Source organism: Phaseolus vulgaris, chromosome 11, assembly GCF_051622355.1.
Source record: "Phaseolus vulgaris cultivar YP4 chromosome 11, ASM5162235v1, whole genome shotgun sequence".
NCBI lineage: Eukaryota > Viridiplantae > Streptophyta > Magnoliopsida > Fabales > Fabaceae > Phaseolus > Phaseolus vulgaris.
Genome location: NC_143508.1, coordinates 28759126 through 28780215, shown reverse-complemented (window position 1 = coordinate 28780215; position 21090 = coordinate 28759126). Strand labels below are relative to the sequence as shown.

The 21090-nt window shown below is 31.8% G+C and overlaps 1 protein-coding gene across 2 annotated transcripts; it reads right to left on the bottom strand.

Moving 5' to 3' along the window:
• Positions 1-4402: 4402 nt before the first annotated feature.
• Positions 4403-9289, bottom strand: TPX2 (targeting protein for XKLP2). Of its 2 annotated transcripts, none has more exons than XM_068633114.2 (18): positions 8931-9289; positions 8124-8206; positions 7948-8043; positions 7489-7869; positions 7315-7413; positions 7114-7233; positions 6863-7015; positions 6721-6783; positions 6526-6606; positions 6293-6451; positions 6078-6212; positions 5877-5960; positions 5679-5798; positions 5420-5586; positions 5222-5330; positions 5090-5149; positions 4898-4992; positions 4403-4807 (listed from the first exon to the last, which is right to left on the bottom strand). In XM_068633114.2, exons 1-18 carry the CDS (start codon positions 9085-9087, stop codon positions 4705-4707), a joined length of 2265 nt encoding a protein of 754 aa, XP_068489215.2. In that variant the 5' UTR covers positions 9088-9289; the 3' UTR covers positions 4403-4704. The 2 variants fall into 2 exon arrangements, with proteins under 2 accessions (XP_068489215.2, XP_068489222.2); XM_068633121.2 differs by having other exon boundaries at positions 6293-6448; positions 8931-9282.
• Between the last annotated feature and the right edge of the window lie 11801 nt (positions 9290-21090).

Here is a 21090-nt window from a genome sequence, read left to right as displayed (position 1 = left end):
GAATAATTTTAGAATATTTGAAAATATGAGATTGTAGGAAGAACTTATGGGGGTGCAAAAAGAAATTTTCAAATTTTAAGATATGCAGGACAACCCGTTTCCACCCCACACTTGGGCTGCATGGGCTACGGGTTAGGCGGGTTTTGCCAATGGGTTAAAATAGATAGTCTGCCCTATGTAGCTATCCCTAAATATTTGTAATTAGTAGGGATCACAAATAGATGGATCATGTGCAAGTTTGACTATCTCATCCTCATCCTCATCCCCCTATCAAACATGCATGATTTTTTTGTCTAATTCCCTTCTCTATCGAGAAATGGATACCCATACCCATCTCTTTAGAGTTCCAATAAAAAGCGAAAATAAGTATTGAGATGGAAAAAAAAATAGAAGTGGATGTCTCCACCTTTCTACCTAATTTAAAAATTCAAATATTACTCATACATTTGAATCTAATCCAGACATTCTCATCAAAATCCAGATGAATTTAAATAATAACTATAAGGTCGTTATGATTTGATTAAAAATTCGTAAAAGAAGAATCGAATATAAATTAGTATGACATCAAATATCTCATTGTGTAATATAGACTTTAACTTGACTACTTACTTCTTGAAGATAACTATACTTCTTGAAGATAACTAGTGAAGTGTGAACTAATATAAACCATTAAAATAATAAATATCTGCTTTATTAATTTACACATATATAATAAACTTTGACTATTTCTCATAAATAATTTATAATTATTTCCATAAAATATTTCTACTACAAGTTATAGAAATATTTAATATCGTTTTTTAATCTATTCAACACTCACTGAGTTAAGGTTTTTTGTTTTAATTTTTTTAAAATTTTCTATAGAAACAAATTTAAATATGTGAAAATAATAAGAGAACTAAAATTAAATTGAATTCCTATATTTATATTAAAATAAATTAATGTGTTACACTTTATAATTAATATTAAAAATGATAATTAATAAATTTTAAAATAAGTATTTTGCCACCCCATAGAAAAACCTATTTATTTTCCTTATAGAGACACTGGTTAACAATTCATTTTCTATTTGTAATTAGGTTAAACGTAAAACAACATAATTTATAAAGTTGAGTTTAAAAACATATTTTATTAATTTTGTGTGACATTAGAGAATGCTTAAATAACTTCTAATTTCTCACCTTTAAAGTTTTTGTTAAATTGTTATTTTGGAATCTCCATAATTAATCTAAGATTTTTTTAGCCATTATTTTGTTTTTTTTTATGATTTTAGACTAGTTCTCAATTTTACATTTTAAGTAAATAAATTATTTTTTTATGGTACTTTAAATAAAAAGAAATTTATGTATATTTTATTTTTTTTTATAAAAAATTAAATTATCTTATCCTAAAAATTAAAATATTTGGGAACCAAAAATAAATATGTATCAAATTTCAGATATTAATACATATTTAAGTCAATTTTATTTATGATAAAAACAGAGGTACACCTACATTAATGAAATAATGATAGAAAAGACACATGATAATTAATATTAAAAATGATAATTAATAAATTTTAAAATAAGTATTTTGCCACCCCATAGAAAAACCTATTTATTTTCCTTATAGAGACACTGGTTAACAATTCATTTTCTATTTGTAATTAGGTTAAACTTAAAACAACATAATTTATAAAGTTGAGTTTAAAAACATATTTTATTAATTTTGTGCGACATTAGAGAATGCTTAAATAACTTCTAATTTCTCACCTTTAATTAAAGTTTTTGTTAAATTGTGATTTTAAAATCTCTATATCTAAGATTTTTTAGCCATTATTTTGTTTTTTTATGATTTTAGACTAGTTCTCAATTTTACTAGTAAATAAATTATTTTTTTATGGTACTTTAAATAAAAAGAAATTTATGTATATTTTATTTTTTTTTATAAAAAATTAAATTATCTTATCCTAAAAATTAAAATATTTGGGAACCAAAAATAAATATGTATCAAATTTCAGATATTAATACATATTTAAGTCAATTTTATTTATGATAAAAACAGAGGTACACCTACATTAATGAAATAATGATAGAAAAGACACATGATAATTAATATTAAAAATGATAATTAATAAATTTTAAAATAAGTATTTTGCCACCCCATAGAAAAACCTATTTATTTTCCTTATAGAGACACTGGTTAACAATTCATTTTCTATTTGTAATTAGGTTAAACTTAAAACAACATAATTTATAAAGTTGAGTTTAAAAACATATTTTATTAATTTTGTGCGACATTAGAGAATGCTTAAATAACTTCTAATTTCTCACCTTTAATTAAAGTTTTTGTTAAATTGTGATTTTAAAATCTCTATATCTAAGATTTTTTAGCCATTATTTTGTTTTTTTATGATTTTAGACTAGTTCTCAATTTTACTAGTAAATAAATTATTTTTTTATGGTACTTTAAATAAAAAGAAATTTATGTATATTTTATTTTTTTTTATAAAAAATTAAATTATCTTATCCTAAAAATTAAAATATTTGGGAACCAAAAATAAATATGTATCAAATTTCAGATATTAATACATATTTAAGTCAATTTTATTTATGATAAAAACAGAGGTACACCTACATTAATGAAATAATGATAGAAAAGACACATGATAATTAATATTAAAAATGATAATTAATAAATTTTAAAATAAGTATTTTGCCACCCCATAGAAAAACCTATTTATTTTCCTTATAGAGACACTGGTTAACAATTCATTTTCTATTTGTAATTAGGTTAAACTTAAAACAACATAATTTATAAAGTTGAGTTTAAAAACATATTTTATTAATTTTGTGCGACATTAGAGAATGCTTAAATAACTTCTAATTTCTCACCTTTAATTAAAGTTTTTGTTAAATTGTGATTTTAAAATCTCTATATCTAAGATTTTTTAGCCATTATTTTGTTTTTTTATGATTTTAGACTAGTTCTCAATTTTACTAGTAAATAAATTATTTTTTTATGGTACTTTAAATAAAAAGAAATTTATGTATATTTTATTTTTTTTTATAAAAAATTAAATTATCTTATCCTAAAAATTAAAATATTTGGGAACCAAAAATAAATATGTATCAAATTTCAGATATTAATACATATTTAAGTCAATTTTATTTATGATAAAAACAGAGGTACACCTACATTAATGAAATAATGATAGAAAAGACACATGATAATTAATATTAAAAATGATAATTAATAAATTTTAAAATAAGTATTTTGCCACCCCATAGAAAAACCTATTTATTTTCCTTATAGAGACACTGGTTAACAATTCATTTTCTATTTGTAATTAGGTTAAACTTAAAACAACATAATTTATAAAGTTGAGTTTAAAAACATATTTTATTAATTTTGTGCGACATTAGAGAATGCTTAAATAACTTCTAATTTCTCACCTTTAATTAAAGTTTTTGTTAAATTGTGATTTTAAAATCTCTATATCTAAGATTTTTTAGCCATTATTTTGTTTTTTTATGATTTTAGACTAGTTCTCAATTTTACTAGTAAATAAATTATTTTTTTATGGTACTTTAAATAAAAAGAAATTTATGTATATTTTATTTTTTTTTATAAAAAATTAAATTATCTTATCCTAAAAATTAAAATATTTGGGAACCAAAAATAAATATGTATCAAATTTCAGATATTAATACATATTTAAGTCAATTTTATTTATGATAAAAACAGAGGTACACCTACATTAATGAAATAATGATAGAAAAGACACATGATAATTAATATTAAAAATGATAATTAATAAATTTTAAAATAAGTATTTTGCCACCCCATAGAAAAACCTATTTATTTTCCTTATAGAGACACTGGTTAACAATTCATTTTCTATTTGTAATTAGGTTAAACTTAAAACAACATAATTTATAAAGTTGAGTTTAAAAACATATTTTATTAATTTTGTGCGACATTAGAGAATGCTTAAATAACTTCTAATTTCTCACCTTTAATTAAAGTTTTTGTTAAATTGTGATTTTAAAATCTCTATATCTAAGATTTTTTAGCCATTATTTTGTTTTTTTATGATTTTAGACTAGTTCTCAATTTTACTAGTAAATAAATTATTTTTTATGGTACTTTAAATAAAAAGAAATTTATGTATATTTTATTTTTTTTATAAAAAATTAAAATATCTTATCCTAAAAATTAAAATATTTGGGAACCAAAAATAAATATGTATCAAATTTCAGATATTAATACATATTTAAGTCAATTTTATTTATGATAAAAACAGAGGTACACCTACATTAATGAAATAATGATAGAAAAGACACATGACAGAGAATGATAAAATGTGAATAAAAAATATAAAACAAAGAGGAAACATTGTGCAGAGATGTAAAAATTATGATAAAGTAAAAGCACATGAACATCAATTTAATTAGCATTATTAATCTACCAAGAAAAACCTCACTGTTAATGATGACATCACCTCTGCGGCTTAAACTATTACATATTTAACTTGTTTTAGAAAAATATACATCAAAGAATTGACATTTGAGAAGGAGCTATGAGAAATAGTATTACAGACACATCACCCACTTGGAGAGGATTCAAGAGTTCTTCTTGAACACACAACACAGCTTAGAGAGAGAGGATTCAAGAGTTCTTGAACACTTATAAGACAAGTTTCAACTGAAAAAACTTGATTCATCATCTCATGTTTGAGGCAGGAACATTGAATACCTTTCGGCTTTCCTTTCTGTGGAGTACACGCAAATTTGGTGGCTTGGGTTTTGTTATGTCCTTGGAAGACCTAAAAGCAACATGGTGAGAATATAGTAAGCAATTAGAAATGTACAGTTTAAAAGTGAAAAAAAAGTGTAGTTCGGTTTTAAACGCATACTTTTGGGGACAAAACGGATTATCAAAATTTGGAACTGGTCTAGCATGAGGAACCATGGTCCTTCGCAATTGTTTCAACGCTTTCTCTTCCTCTATCTGCGCACACGTTCATGAACATATACTCATCATTGTTCACAATATTATCAGTGTCAACCAATCAACTATGCAACTAAACAGAGTGAAGTTAACATACCATTCTTGCTGCTTCACTCTCCTCTCTGTATCGTTTGTACACCATTTCTTTTTCTTTAATCTGTAAAAACAAGCTATTTGAGTACTTTTACTGTAAAACCACAAGAAAAAGCTATACGGAATATTTGGTTACCCTTTCATCAAATTGTGCTCTATCAACAGCCCGATGATTCACTTGTAAACTAAATTCCTGAACTTGTGTGAGAGGTTTGCGGACCTTCTCTGGAAGAGGGATTGGGTCCCTGCATTTAATAATATCCACGGGAAAAAATATTAGTTATTTGTAGTTTTCCCATCTGAACATTAAAATAAAAAAGTCTTGGTTTTTTACTCTTTTAAGATTGGTTGTGCCTTGAATTCTCTCATCTCGGCCTCTTCTTTTTCCACTCTCTGTTTTTCTTCCTGCTCCCTTTGCATTTCTTCTTCATGTCTCACCAAGCTCTCCAATTGGAATGGCTCTGGTCTTGTGCATTGCTTTGGTTCTGGTTTTGGTGGGATCTGCATATTGATAATCACATTAAATATCAGCAAATTATTTTTTCAATTAGCAAACAGAGAAAAAAAAAGCACTGATTGACAAAATTCTGTACCACAGGGTAATCGGTGGTGTAAGGGTATGGATTAGCCTTTGGGATCCTTGCGATTTCCTCTTCCAACTGTCTGTGCAGAAGTTCCACGATCAGTTTCTTCTCTTTCTCGGCACCTCTTTCCTGTCATGGTTAAGAATGTTGGTATAAGAAGAACTCTAGCAAAACACTGCAGTTTCAAACTAAGGGGAAGTAATGAACCTCTGTGTGGAGATGAAAAGGATTTGGAATTGTGTTTCTTTTAATTGGGTTATGGTTACATTCAGGTTCAGACATCAAAGAAAGCTGCAACCAGAGAAATAAATGATTACTCTCACCAGATAAAAAAGATTGCAGAATTTTAAAAAAATATTCTTTTAACATTTTAGATTACTGAACATCTTTCTGAGCAGACATCATTACCTTCCCAAATAAATCAGCCATGGAAGAAGCAGGTGGTGGAATCCTTTTATCTGTGGCAAAATGAAATTCTTGAGGTTCAGTAACATGTTTCTTGGTATTGCAGAATATTCCAATATCCCCTTTACTTTCAAAGATCTGAAAGAAAAAATTCGGTTAATTAATTTATAAAATAAAATTCTTAGAAATGGGTAAAACATCTCAGTTGGCACTATTACCTTCTTATTTATAGGTCTTGCCTTGAATTTAGGGATATTTTGAAGCTCCTCTTGCTCTAATTCTAATGAGCTTTTCACCTTGGGTTGGCGGGCTCTTAGTGAAGTTTGGAGTAATGGAGTTTTTGGTTCTGTAAGGTGAGGCTTCCATGAATTCCCCTGCTGTTTAACAAAAAGGAGTGACTAATGGATCGAAGTGAAAACCAAAAGTTGATTCAGTTGTTTCCAAAAGATACCTTATGAGACACCTCTGTTGAAGATATTGAAGCTGTATCTGCATTCTGATGGGCCCTAGCCCAAGTTTCCAGTCGAAATTCCTGAAGAGAATGAAGAAGTTTCAAAATATAACCATTTGGCACTTGTAATGTGCGTGAGTACGTGTGTATATTTTAATTTGCAATTCAATCTTCTATTCTTTGGAGATGGTTTACCTTAAATTCTGGTGGCTGAGGTGTACTTCTTGGAATTGGAGGCAAAGTTGCCGTTTGCAAAATCTAGAATAGAAAAAAAAGAGAAAACACATAAATAAACGTGCAATAGAAAAATAACAGAAAAGAAAAATGAAAATAGTACCTTCTTATTCAATGGTCGAGCCTTGAATTTTGGAATTTTAGCCATCATTTCATCCTCAAGCTCTTGACTACTCTTCACCCTAGTTGGGCGTATCCGCTGAGATGTCTCAAAATCAGGCTCCTTAGGTCTAGTCAATGTAAGTTTTGGTTTTGTCTGAATGAAAGAAGCACCATTATAAATATTTAGTAGAAAAAATTATTCAAATGGAGAGTACTAAGAAATGAAGTGGAAATAGAAAGTTGGATCCATACATGAGATACAATGCTAGGCAGGGCTAGATCTCTTGTACTAGACTGAAATCTCTTCATCATTTCTGCCATTGATACAAATGGTACAGAGGCTGGTGTTGTTGGTGTCTCACGAACATAAACCTTCAAATACATGAATTCAAGTAAACAAAAGAGCTAAAGATTTGAAGCATAAATAATTTGATTTAATGGGACTAAACAAACCTTTCTGTCCCCTTTGTTAGTTTTACTAGTGCTAGAAGACAATGTAAAACCCAATTTTGATTTGTCATGAGGCAAAGTTTGATGCTTGACATTCAGAATCTGTAAAGTTAAAAAATATAAATTAGAATACATTTCATGTAAGACCATAAAAACAACAAAGAAGATCAAAATTACCTGTCTAGATTTTCCTGCATCCAACTTTTGCCTCTTAATAGCTTGATTTTCTTGGGACAAGTGAAGAGTCCCGGCAATGCTCTTCCCAGTTGCTGACTTTAGCTGAGGTTTTGTATTGGTGAGAATCTTCTTATTCTGTGTCTTCTTGGAATTCGTGGAAGTGGTGACCTTTTTCAGCAAAGTTGGTTTTGGAGTGCAAGCATCTTTTGCTACTTCAGCAGATGCTCCTCCAGATGATGAAACAAAGCATCCACTCTTTCCTTTACAATCAGTCTCACTTCTTTCCTTATCAGTGCAAGGTGCATCATCTTCCTTTAGAGTAGTGACACACTGAGGTTTAATAATAGTTTCCAGAACTTCCCCAACAACATTTGCTGATGCCTAGTAAAATAAAATATAATCAGTCAAACTAACCAAATCTAAACTGCACATCTATCATGAAAACTAATGCAACAGTACCTTCTGTATTTTGTGAACTTCATCTTCCTCTGTTTTGGCAGTAATCTGTGGGTATATATTCGTCTCCAGAATATTATCATCAACACTAGCTAACATCTATCAAAACAATAGATAGTGTGTTAAAGGAGTCAAAATTCAAGTATCATAAGACCAAAATTGAAATAAATAATAGTTACCTTCTGCATTTTGTCTGCTTCACTAAAATCACACAAGCTATCTACGGTAATAGATCTAGCAGTCTTGATTTTAGGCATGCATGCTGCAACAAAATTTGAAAACCAAGAAAAGCTCAGCCGAGTAATTAACACAAAAGACTTTGATCACTTTCTAAAGTAACAAATGGTAGAGAAATCACTAAGTTTCGGCTGAGATCCATTTCACCATTCACAACAGAACATATATAAACCCGGGATACTTTAACTGAACAGTGTTAAGGCTGAGAGCCATTCACTAATAACAATATATATGTGTGTGTGTTTGTGTGTGTATGTATGTATGTATAGCACCAACTAGACACATTGAATTTTGTTGGAGTGAGTGAAAGAGTTGAATATCAATTTCCTACAAGACAAAATTACAGATTTCGAAACAAAGCTAAGATCAAACAACTTCAGCTTAAGCGAAACGCAAGATTGGAGAAACTGAAACGTAAACTGAAGAAAAATTCGCATTCACACCATAGTGTGTCATTTTAACATATCACAGAATTTGTTTCTCTACTTCGATAGTAGAAAGGCGATTCCACAATGATCCAAACCAATAGGAAAAAACTAATTTTCCCACTTCATTTCCCCCAAGTTTTCCCATCATTAAACTCATCGTCGAATCAAAACCTCCAGACAATGACGAGAACCCTAACTTATCTCAATTCTAATTCCTAAAATCCTAGAAACCAATCAATATTATTATCACCATTATCGAATGAAGGCGATTGATCAAGGTAGTGTAAGAACAGAGAAATAAAAGAGAGAACAGAAACGTACGCGAAGGAGCGTAAGAGAGAGCGGTGTCGAACCAGAGCTCAACCCTTTGCGATTCCTCCACCGTCTCTCCTTTAATGAAGTCAAAGAATCGCGGTGCCGAGAACTCATAGGTCTCGTCCATCACGGTGGCACCACCGGTTTCCTCCGTCACCGCCATTTTGCGTTCCGATTAGGGTTTACGTCGAGGATTCGGGCAATGATTAATAAGAGAGAGGGAGAGGAAGAGAGCGTGTTTATTTGGTGCTTCTGTGGAAGGAAAGAAACGAGGTAGAGGGAATGTGTGTAATGTTGAGCGGAAAGTGTAACGGTTACTTCTCTAACGGTCCAATTTTTTTTTTTTGAACTTTATTATGAACCCATATATAGCGAACCGATTGCTTTATATGCTTCGCATGTGTCATAACGGCTATTTCTCATCAACACCGCGCCTCAAACGACACCGTTTTGAGGAACATGCAGTGAGTGTGGTGAATCGCAAACGTTGCAAGAGAACACGCTGTAAAGTTAATCATTCAAGTAGTATAACTAAATTTAATTAAAACGAGATTAATTACAAATTATAGATTAACATGTATAATAAAATTGTTAACTTTTATAATAACTATTTTAAAACCATACTTACAATTACTTATGATTAATCAATAGTATTATAACAAGAAATAAATTGGTAATTTGATTTTTAAATACAACTTCTTTGCTTGAATGGAAATTAGAAATTTGGTTGGGCTCATCAAATGTGAGCGTGACAGATAAGTTTGAGTGATGAGAAAATGGAATTACTCTCATTTATCATACTTAGTATAGTTTTGATTTTAAGAGATAGCATTGATAAAATCATACTCTTAGTTGAGGTATTATCTATTTTGTAGTTTAAAGTTCTCTTACAATTTTATAGTATTTAAAAAAATTAAAAAATATATGTATAAGTTCTTATTGATATTGTTGACTCCTAAAAAATGTAAATCTATATTTCTTATTGATCATTAGAAAAGTCACTATCACTTTATTTTAATATTAGAAATGAAGAAATTCTTCTTCTTTTTTACTTTGTTTCTATTTTTCTTTTCTTTCATTATTATTGTTTCGACAATTTTTTTTTTTCTATTTTTAGGTAAAAATTATTGTAATTGATTTGTAGGTGTACTGGACAAGAGTGCTCGTGTGCTCGGGACCTCGGTCAAAGCATTTGGGTATGATCAGCTTAGTTTTTGGACCAAAGGGTAGGTCATGGACTCGACACAGTTTCGTTGGTAAGCTTGGTGGAGAATAACTAAAATAGAGAAAATAATAAGTTTGGTCATATGTTAATACAAAGCTGTTAGTTAAATATATATGTTGATATATATTAAGTTGTTAGAATAGGATATATGTAAATATACATATGTATAAAGATGTTAGTTGAATATACAAAGTTGTTAAATAAGTGGAGAGCACCTGAGAATAAAGGTGCACGAGATTCTCTTCTATTGTTAGCACCGTGAGTAAAGGTGCCCGTTGAGAGGATATTGTTTATGTTATGCTTTCAGTTGAGATTATATTCTCGTGAGGGAAAGCTGTTAAAGGGGTAACTATAAAAGGGGCTTGAGATCCCCCAAAAAAGATATGTTGTTTCTGAGTACTAGAGACTGAAACTGATTATTATTTTGTATGCTCTTACTGACTTGATCGTCAGAGTGTGATCAACAGGTAGAACCCCTTCTATCTCAACAGAGTGTTGTTCCAGTGCACCAGAAGGAGACAGACTAGAAGTAGAGCTTGCCCATCCAGTCAACCCGAGGTCAACCGACGAGAACATTTGACGCCCACCGTGGGACACGATAAAACATGATCCCATTTGCATTCGTAATTGAGCTTTCTGACGTGATGAGAAACACAAGGCAAAGACTGTAGAGATCTGAAGGAAGTGATGCTCCCATTTTACAACAACTCATGGATGCCATGAGGGCCATCCAGGAGGCCAACGAGGGTCATAAACGAGAGCAAGAACGGATCAAAGAGGAAGCCAGGGCTGAGCAGGAGAGGCTACAGGCGGAAGTTAGGGCTGAGCAGGATAGGCTACAAGCAGAAGCCCGAGCTGAGCAAGAGCTTCTGTAGAATCGCCTGATGGTAGAAATTGAAGCATCTCGAGTAGGAATGGAGGGACAGACGCAAGCCAATGAGGAGTTGTGCAAAACCAATGAGGAATTACGCAAGAGCCTGGACCAACGTGCCCAACATTCCACTAGGGAGCGATCTCTAAGCTTTCCAACAAGGAGTAGTCCCAAACCATTCTCGAAGGAGATCATGGATGAGCCTGTGCCAACTCATTACATCACACCGAAAATCGCCTTTTTTAGAGGGGTAGAGGATCCTGAAAATCACCTTACGACATTCAACACTTAAATGATTATCTTTGGAGGAACGGATGCCATCCAATGTAAAATGTTCATGGGCACTTTTACAGGTACAACCCTACAATGGTTCAGTGGGATACCTGATGGTCATATCACCTCTTTCTCTTAGTTTTCATCGATGTTTAGAGAGCAGTTCTTCACCAACAATCAAACCCGAGGATATATGACTTCTTCGGCGTGAGGCAAAGGGAGGGAGAGCTGTTGAAGGATTACCTAATTAGGTTCAGTGGACTTACGGTAAGACTTCAAACGCATGATGAAGATATGATGATCGCCGCTTTCGAGCAAGGGATCGCGATGAGACCATTCAACGATTCGTTAATTAGAAATCCAACAGAGACATTTTTTGAGGTACGAGAACGAGTTGTTGCTCACATCGGAGCAAATGAGGCCGTAGTCAGAAAGAACGAAAACTTGCATTTAAGAAAACCTAGAACTAAGGAAAGCGCTCGAGCTCGGCCCTTGCGAGTCAACGAAACCTCGGTCGAGAAGAGAATGGTTTCGAGGTATGTGTCATACGTAGCCACGAGGGACGAGCCCAAGACAAAGGGTAGGGAGGAGTCAGATACACGACCAAAGTTCCGAGTATCCTACAAAGAATTGTTGGGTATGCCAGGGGTAGCAGACAGGCTGAAGTTTCACCAGAAGACAGATCGGTGGGATCACGAAGAGATGCCTGGTGCATAGCTTTTGGCCACCATCTGGATAGTTTGGTGGAGGAAGGGTTCTTGAAGGAGTATCTTGAGGCTGAGCAGGGAGAGCCAAAAGGAGAGGTTGCTCTCAGACCCAGCACATGAGATATCGGTCCATGGAAAGATGAACACCATATTGGGAGGATTTTCAGGAGGAGGAAACTCTGCTTCCAAACGTAAGCGATATTTGCAAGTAGTAATGTCCCTGGAGGCGAGGAGACTTGATCATCTCCCGGAGCCCACTCTCTACTTCGCGAGCTTCGACTAGGAAGACGTGGTTCCTCACGAGAATGATTTGGTGGTGATATCTGTTGTCACCGTAGGAAGGAAGATGCACCAAGTCTTGATTGATCAAGGGAGTGTTAGAATTAATGGCTTAAACAAGAGGGGGGGGGGGTGAATTGTTTGTCAATTTTTTTTCGAAAAGATTGATTAAGAATGAATTTTTAACAACAATCATAGAAAAAGTAATCAAGGAAGTCATCAAACAATGTAAATGAAACTGTTTTGCAGAATTTCAATTGGTTGAAACTTCATTTTAACCGGTTGTTTATGGCAGCAACAAAAACAAAAGAGGTGATCTTGATCTACACAACCAATTTATTATCTAGTATCATGTGTGTAAATTGATTATCTAGTATCAGGTAAGACGACCTGGCTTGGTGTCAGTATGACTACCTGAGTACAGGCACCCTGCGTATAAATTTGGTTATCTAATATCAGGTAAGATGACATGGCTCAGTGTCAGTATGACTATCCGAGTACAGGCACCCTGCGTGTAAATTGGTTATCTAGTATCAGGTAAGACGACCTAGCTTAGTGTCAGTACGACTAGTAGAACATGGGAGCTTTGATGAAACTAAATCTGTGATAAGAGCTTGATGCTTTGCTGCCTTGATCGAAGCTTAGTTTCAGGATGTTTAGAATTTGTGTAAAGTTCATTCTTAATCCTATGCACAAGCTGAATCAATCTGTTTTGAAAGAGAAAAATGTTTTTCTAAGCCATGTGAAAAACAACCGGTTAATTTCACGGTTTAGTCGGTTGCTTTACACCCAGCTGTTTGAAGGTTTTCAAAATTGATTTTGACTTGGTTGACTAACTGTCAAAACCAATTCAACCGGTTAAAACGAAATTTCAACCGGTTGATTGTCACATTTCTTAACAGTTTTTTAAAAACCTGTTAAATATGTTTTCAGTTGAATTAAAACTGTTTTGGTTCATAATTAACTGCCTAAAACGGCTAGATTTAAAAGCTATAAATATGGTTTCTCTTTATATTAAAAAACACACAGAAAGTAAGATTGAAAATGATTTTGAGAAGAGTTTTGATTCAAAGTTTTGCAAGATTGCCTAAAGACTGTGCATTGGTTCAGGAAGTGATCTTAGGAGCTCTGTGATTCCTGAAATATCAGATGTAATATGTGTTAGAATATATGGCATTAAAAGAAAGGGGGGGGGGTGAATTGTTTAAGAGAGGTTTTTGAAATCTTTTTAAAGTTTAACAAAATTCTTTGTGTGAATCCAAAACAGAAATTAGGTTATCCAAGAATATAAGCACTAAACCAGCAAAGCAACATAAAAACAATCGGTTGTTTATACCAGAAAAGCTTAAAACAGAATTTAAATGAGTTTAAGGTAAGAGAGAGATACATCAACAATTTATACTGATTCACTCTTAAGCCAAGAGCTACATCCAGTCCCCAAAAAACTACTGGATAATCCACTAAGTAATCAAACCATATTACAATACACAAACCACCAAAGTAGTGACCTTGAACCCTTTAAGAAACACACTCCCTTTGGCAAATCACACACCAAGAGTATTGATCTTGACCACCTCAAGAGCACACAACACTCCTTGGCAACACAACACTAGAAATACAGAAGGTTGAGAAGGGATTACACTTGTTTACAGAACAAACTGAAATCAATACAATTGCAATCCTATTCCACTCTCTTTGAAAACCCAAAGCTTGATGTGAATGTTCAAATCTTGAAATCAACTTCTTCACAACTGAAAAACTCAAATCTTTATCTCTTTTACGTTTGAAAACATAAACAAACTATTTATATTTTCCAAAGATTGGTCAAAGCATTTAATGAAGGAGCGTATTCAGTTGGAAATCATTTAAAGCACATTCAACCACCAAAACAAAATTCTGTTAGGATTTTCAAAGAAACAATCGGTTGAAACCATGAAACAACCGATTGTTTGGTTTGGTTGTTAAGTCAACCAAACTAAAACAGTTTTCAACCTTATCAAAAACTCCTAAGAGTAAAACAACCGGTTGATTCAACAAAACAGCAAGTTGTTTTTCACTTAGTTGGAAAAACACTTTATTTTCTAAAAGGTTTTAAATCACATTAGTTTTAGATCCAACAAAGGAGTGGATCACATTCTATTCTACCCAGATCCCTCCCAAAACACAGCAGCAACACCAGCCTTACATCAAACACATAGGATTTGGATTCTTCAAAATAGTTGATCACTCTTGATCAACAACAGTTTGTTCCTTTTTTATTCTTGTAATTGTTTATTTTCTATACTCATAAGTTTGTGAACCTGTAAGGTCAGAGGTTGTTCTGGCTGTGGTTGTGTGAAAAGCAAAAATGGTGAGTGTTCTTGTGTGGTCAAGATCACCACTTTGTGGTGTTTAGGGTTTGTAATCTGTAATTGATTGCTAGTGGAATACCCAGTGGTTTTCTGGGGACTAGATGTAGCTCAGGGGTTGAGTGAACCAATATAAATTGATTGTGCAATCTCTCTCTCTCTCTCTCTCTCTCTCTCTCTCTTACTCATTATAAATTGTTTGATTTGATTTTTATCTCTGCTTCTATAAACAATCGGTTAAAACGAAATTTCAACCGATTGTTTTTCTGTAAACAGTTTTAATTGCTTTGATTGTTTGGCTTCCCTAATTTCTCTTTCTGTGATTGTTGATAAATCTTCATTCTTAGCCAATCTCTGCGAAAATATTTTATCAAACAATTCACCCCTCTTGTTTAGGCCATTAATTCTAACAATTGGCATAAAAAACTAGGTTCTTGAAAATTATTCAAGTTTTGTTTCTTTTTAAAACTATTGTAATGGCTGACAAGTTTTCTTTTGGGGAAGGTGCTTCTTTAAATAGACCACCTCTATTCTGTGGTGAGAACTATCAACTGTGGTGTTTAAGAATGAAATTTTTTGTTGACTCAATAGATAGAAAAATCTGGGATGTCATTACAAACAGTTCTTTCATACACTTGCTTGAAACTAATTTTGTTTTATCTAAAAATGAAAAAAATCATCTTGATTGTGTAGCTAAGAACATCATTGTTTCTGCTTTTGATTCTAATGAACATCTTAAAGTTTCAAAGTGTGTCTCAGCTAAAGAGATGTGGGATACTCTTGAAAGAATTCATAAAGATTCAAGAAATGCTTGGCTAGACAGTGATGAGTCCTTTGCTAGATCATCCACTGCAGCTTCTAAAATGGTTGTATGTCTGATGGCAAAAGAAGAGTCTGCATAAAATAATCTAAGTACATCTTCCTCTACCAAATGTGATAGTTATTATCAACTTCTTGAGGCTTTTAAAGAGACTCGTAAAGAAGCTCATAGATTAACCCTTTCAAACAATCAGTTGAAAAGTAAAAACAATTGGTTGAAAGATAGAGTCAAGGTTTTTGAAAAAGATTTGAACAACTCAAAAATTGATTTTGAAAACTTAGAAATCATTTATCAAATTTTTTCTTGCTAGTGTGAATCTAGTTCTTGCAAAAACTGTGAATCTCTTCAAAAGAAAGTTTTGTATCTTATGAAAACAGTAGACAAAATTTCAAAAGTTAAATCCAACTTTGAGAATGTTTTAGCATCTCAAAGTTGTGTTTTTGGAAAATTTGGTTTGGGTTTTATCCCACGAAGCAAGAATGGTGGTTGTTTAAAACATTTTTCAACCATTACAAAAAATAACCGATTGAAAGGTCGAAACAACCAGTTGTTTGTTGTTTCTATTGTATGAGAAAGGGTTACTCGGTCAGATTTTGTAAAATTCACAAATTTTATTTTCCTAAAGTGGGTTCCCAAGAATCCTAAGATCCTAACAATCAAATTAACATTCCTGGACCCAAATTTATTAGGGGACCAGATCTTGCCACCTGAATTTAATTTTTGCAGGATTTCTTGATGTGAAAACAACATCTATGGTACGGACAATGACTGCTACAAGCACATGACTGGAGATTCATCAAAGTTTGTTAACATCACTCTTAAACATGAAGGGCATGTGACTTATGGAGACAATAGCAAAGGAAAGATCATTGGAAAAGGCACCATAGGTAATGAAAATAGCTTTCTAATTCATGATGTTCTCTATGTGGAAAGCCTCAAACATAACCTACTCAACATAAGCCAACTTTGTGATAGAGGATACCAAGTCACATTCAAAAACTAACTCCTATGAGATTCGTCTACCAAACTCAAAGGAAGTACTGTTGCTTGGTAAGCCCGATGGAGAATAATTAAAATAGAGAAAATAATAAGTTTGGTCATATGTTAATATAAAGTTGTTAGTTAAATATATATGTCGATATATATTAAGGTGTTAGAATATAATATATGTGAATATACACAAAACTGTTAGTTAAATAAATATATGAATAAATGTTAGTTGAATATATAAAGATGTTAAATAAGTGGAGAGCATACGAGAATAAAGATGCATAAAACCGTTATTTGAATATATAGAGATATTAGCTAAGTGGTGAGCACCCGAAAATAAAGGTGCACGAGATTTTCTTCTACTGTTAGCACCGTGAGTAAAGGTACTCGTAGGTAGAATATTGTTTCTGTTATGCTTTCAGTTGAGATTATATTCTTTGGAGAGAAAGTTATTAAAGGGATAACTATAAAAGGGGCTTGAGACCCCCGGTAAAGGTAGGCTGTTTCTGAGTACTAGAGACTGAAACTTATTATTATTTTGTATGCTCTCACTGACTTGATCGTCAGAGTGTGATTAACAGGTAAAGCCCCCTCTGTCTTAGAGGAACGTTGTTCCAGTGCGTCAGGAGGATACAAACTAGAAGCGGAGCTTGCCCATCCAATCAACTCGAGGTCAACCGACGAGAACAAGAATCGTTCAACAATTTTTGTATGAAGATTGACATAGTGAGGTACTGGATTATAGTTTAAACTTCTCAACAAAATGATTTAGCTAGAAGATTCAATAAGACAATTTTGTAATGAGTAAATGTATGTTTGTTGAGTAATAGAGTTCCAAAGGTATTTTGGGTTGAACTATTACTACAACTACTTACCTAATCAACATATGTCCCTCAATTACGTTAAATATGAGGACTCCTCAAGAAATTTGGTTAGGACATTCCTCTAGCTTTGAAAACCTAAGATTGTGTTTCTTATGCTCTTATAAAGTAGGGAAATTTGGAAACATGTATTGTTAAATGCATGTTTCTAGGTTATCTAGAAGGCATGAAGGCATATCGCTTATGATGTCTTGAGCCAAGATTTAAGAAATGTATAATGAATCGTGGTGTCATCTTTAATGAAACGAATATGACTCATAAGCAATTTTTTTCAAAATGTCAGCATTGGTTTAGTCGTTATGGTGAGAGACAAACATTAAGATGGAGTCTGGTAGAGGAGAAACATACTGTTATTACATAGTAGAAGAAAGAATAGAAATTTCCAAATGAAGATAGACAAACTCATAATTACAATATTTCCCGAGATAGAATGAGGAGAACAAGCAAAGCTTTAGAGAGGTATGGACATGCAAAACTTATTACATTCTCCTTAGTGATTGCAAGTGAGGTGTTAGTAGATGAATATTCTAGTGTATCATCCGCCCTTGCAAGTAAGGAGAAGTCTTAATGTAGAATCCATGAATGAGTAGATGAAGTCATTTCATCTTAATAATATTTGGACTCTGATTCGTAGATTTATGGGTTTTAGATTGGTTGGTTGTAAATGGATTTTTAAACTCAATGATGGAAATTTAGGAATTGATCAACAAAGATTCAAGGAGAGATTAGTTCCTAGGGGTTTATACATAGAGAATGAGTTGATTATAATTATGTTTACTCTTCTTTAGTGAAGCATATATCCCTTCAGATTTTGTTAACCCTAGTTGTTGAGCTTAACCTTGACCTAGAAGAAATGGATGTTAAAGTTACCTTTCTATATGGAGACTTAGAGAATATCATCTACATGAAACAACTAGAAGGATTTGAGTAAGGAGACAAGAAGGATCATGTTTGTAAGTTGAAAAAAATCCTTGTATGTTACTTGTCCCTACTTCAAGTTTCAAGCTCGCTTCGTAATATTGTTATTGTATGTTGAAGACATTCTAATAACGATCAATTGTAAGCCTAAGGTTGAGAAGGATAATGTTGAGTTGAATGATGAATTTGATATGAAGCATTTGGGAGTTGCTAAGAAGATTCTAGTGATTGAGATAGTTAGATGGTGTGATTTGAAGTGTCTCAAGATACCTACCTTAGGAAAGTCCCTTGACAAGGACGGGTAACAATGCAGGCTGACCCGCCCTACGCAAGGAGTGCGAGCTCAATTCACTGGCCCGCCTCATATAAGAGGTAGCCCACGGGCCAGGCCGCATAAGGAAAATATTTAAAAAATAAAATAAATTTTCATTAATTATAAAAAAATAAAATTTTATTGTTTCAATTCATTTAATTAAGATAAAAATATGAATTCAAGTATGAGGGTTGTTAGAAGGCTTGATTAAAAATAATTAAAGTTTTGTTTTGCATCTATTTTCCCTATATATGTATGTAAATGTATCAAAGTATCTTATCAAAGTTTTGGTGAACAATATTTTAATGAAAATGAATAATTTTTTAACGAGTATCTAAATCTTTTCTTTATATTATTTTTTTATTAACAAATTTTAAATATAAGACTTTACTTAAAACTAAATCCACTGTCACTCTTAATATTAACTCCTTTAGATGATTAAAATAAAAAATTCATTTTCTTAGTACATTAAATTCAATTTTTTTAAAATAAAATAAAATAAATGTCACAGTGCAATAATAGGTGGGTGGGGTATGATTTTTTTTTGTAGAAAAAATAAAATAATTATTTTTTTTATAAGGGCCAGGGGGCAACCCACATCGCCCCGCTGTTGGCCCGCGCAGGTTGCGGGTTATGTGGGGCGAGCCTAAGCGGGTCGACCTGCTATATTAGTGAGCTTGTCCCGCATTGTCATCCCTATTGACAAGTGTGGTATGACAAACTTCAAACCAATTTTCAAACCTTTTATTTTGCATCAGAAGCTAAGTGATACACAATCACCTAAAACTTTAGAGGAATATATGGAAACGTTGTTGGTTTTGTGATGCATGCAATGGTTTGCATTCGCCTCGACATAATATATGTTATGAGTGTTGCTAGCAAGTTCATGTCAAATCCTAAACAAGCTCATTAACAAACGCTTAAGTGGATCCTTCCACATTTAAAGAGATTAGTTGATAGAATGCTAGTTTATAGTATAATTAGATAATATGCTAGATATGCTTTAATAGAAGGAATTGTGTATTTAAATTATGATGGATGATTGGACACTAGAAAATCACTAACATGTGATGTGTTTCCTACATATGATACTACTATCAGCTTAAATGCTAGTCTAAAAAAGGTAATAGTTTTTTCAATCATTGAAGTATAGTATATTGTCATGACAAAATTGGTTAAAGAAACCTTATAATGGTAGGGTTTAACTAGAGAGTTGAGGTTGCAAGATGTAATATCTATTTTTTTATAAATTTCTTTTATCTATTTATTTTATGTATACATTAAATCTACGAGTGTTTTTTCCTCTTTGAAGCTAAATTAATGTTTAAAACCAACTCAAGTAACCCAATATTAAATTCTTATTTATTATCTTATAACTTAAATAAATTATTCAAGATTTTACTTCACTTAAATATATTTTAATTTCTTTTATATATGAAAATTATATAAACTAACATTGAAATATTTTTTTTAAAAGCAATTAAAATTTACACCTAATTCGTATAATAAATAATTTGCTTGAAATGATATTAGCATCTTAATTATTACCATTGATTTATATTTTTTTAATTTATTGCTATCATAATCTTTACTGTTAGATATATTTTTCGTCTTTGTATTTTCACGTGAAATTGGTTTTCATCCCTAGTCCAAACTTTATACTTTTTGGGTACTTGTGGTAAGGAAACTATTCAAATGGATCTTTGCCAATTTTTGTTAGGTGACGGACAGATTTCTAGTGGACTAGAATGTTAAAATATTTCATGTTTATTCATCGTTGACATAGATGTTATAATTCGTTTGTTACCTAAAAGAAACAGTGATAGTGATCCGTTCCAACAATTTCCTTATTACAATTATTCAGGAGATCTAAAATTTAGACGAGGAAAAAAACTAATTTGCGTTATAATATTCAGATAAAAATATATATTTAACTCTAATTTTTAACATACCTATATATTTTCTTGCTCTTTTTCTTTTTAGTTGATTAATTTATTGAATGTCATGTTTTATTCAACACAAAAACACCAACAAAATATAACAAGCAGAAATAAATATTTTCAAATGAAAAATTAAGAAAAACTTAGACTTATTTGAAAGAAGTCATACTTTATTAAAATTTAATATTTTGTAATAATTGTATAATACTATCTCAGTTAAAAGTAATCAAATAGGAATGGAAGAATTGATTAACGATGATTTTGTGTAAAATAAAATAAAAACAAAAAGATGATAAGTCTGCACAACCTTGGCTCTGCTAGCTATCCAATCTCTAAGAAATTGAACATTGAAATGAATCCAAATGACACCAAGTTGCATGGTAAAATCAATTCAAAACAAACCAGGTAATCATCGTATACTCGTCCATAAATAGGGTTTTTTTTTTCATATTAGTGTAGTTTTAATTCCAATTTTCATAAATGGACAAAAAAAACTTTAATTTGAAAATTGAGTAAATCATACACGTAAAATGCGATTTTTAGAATTACATGTAATATTTAATATAATTTAATTAATAATAAAACATATATTTTAAAATTA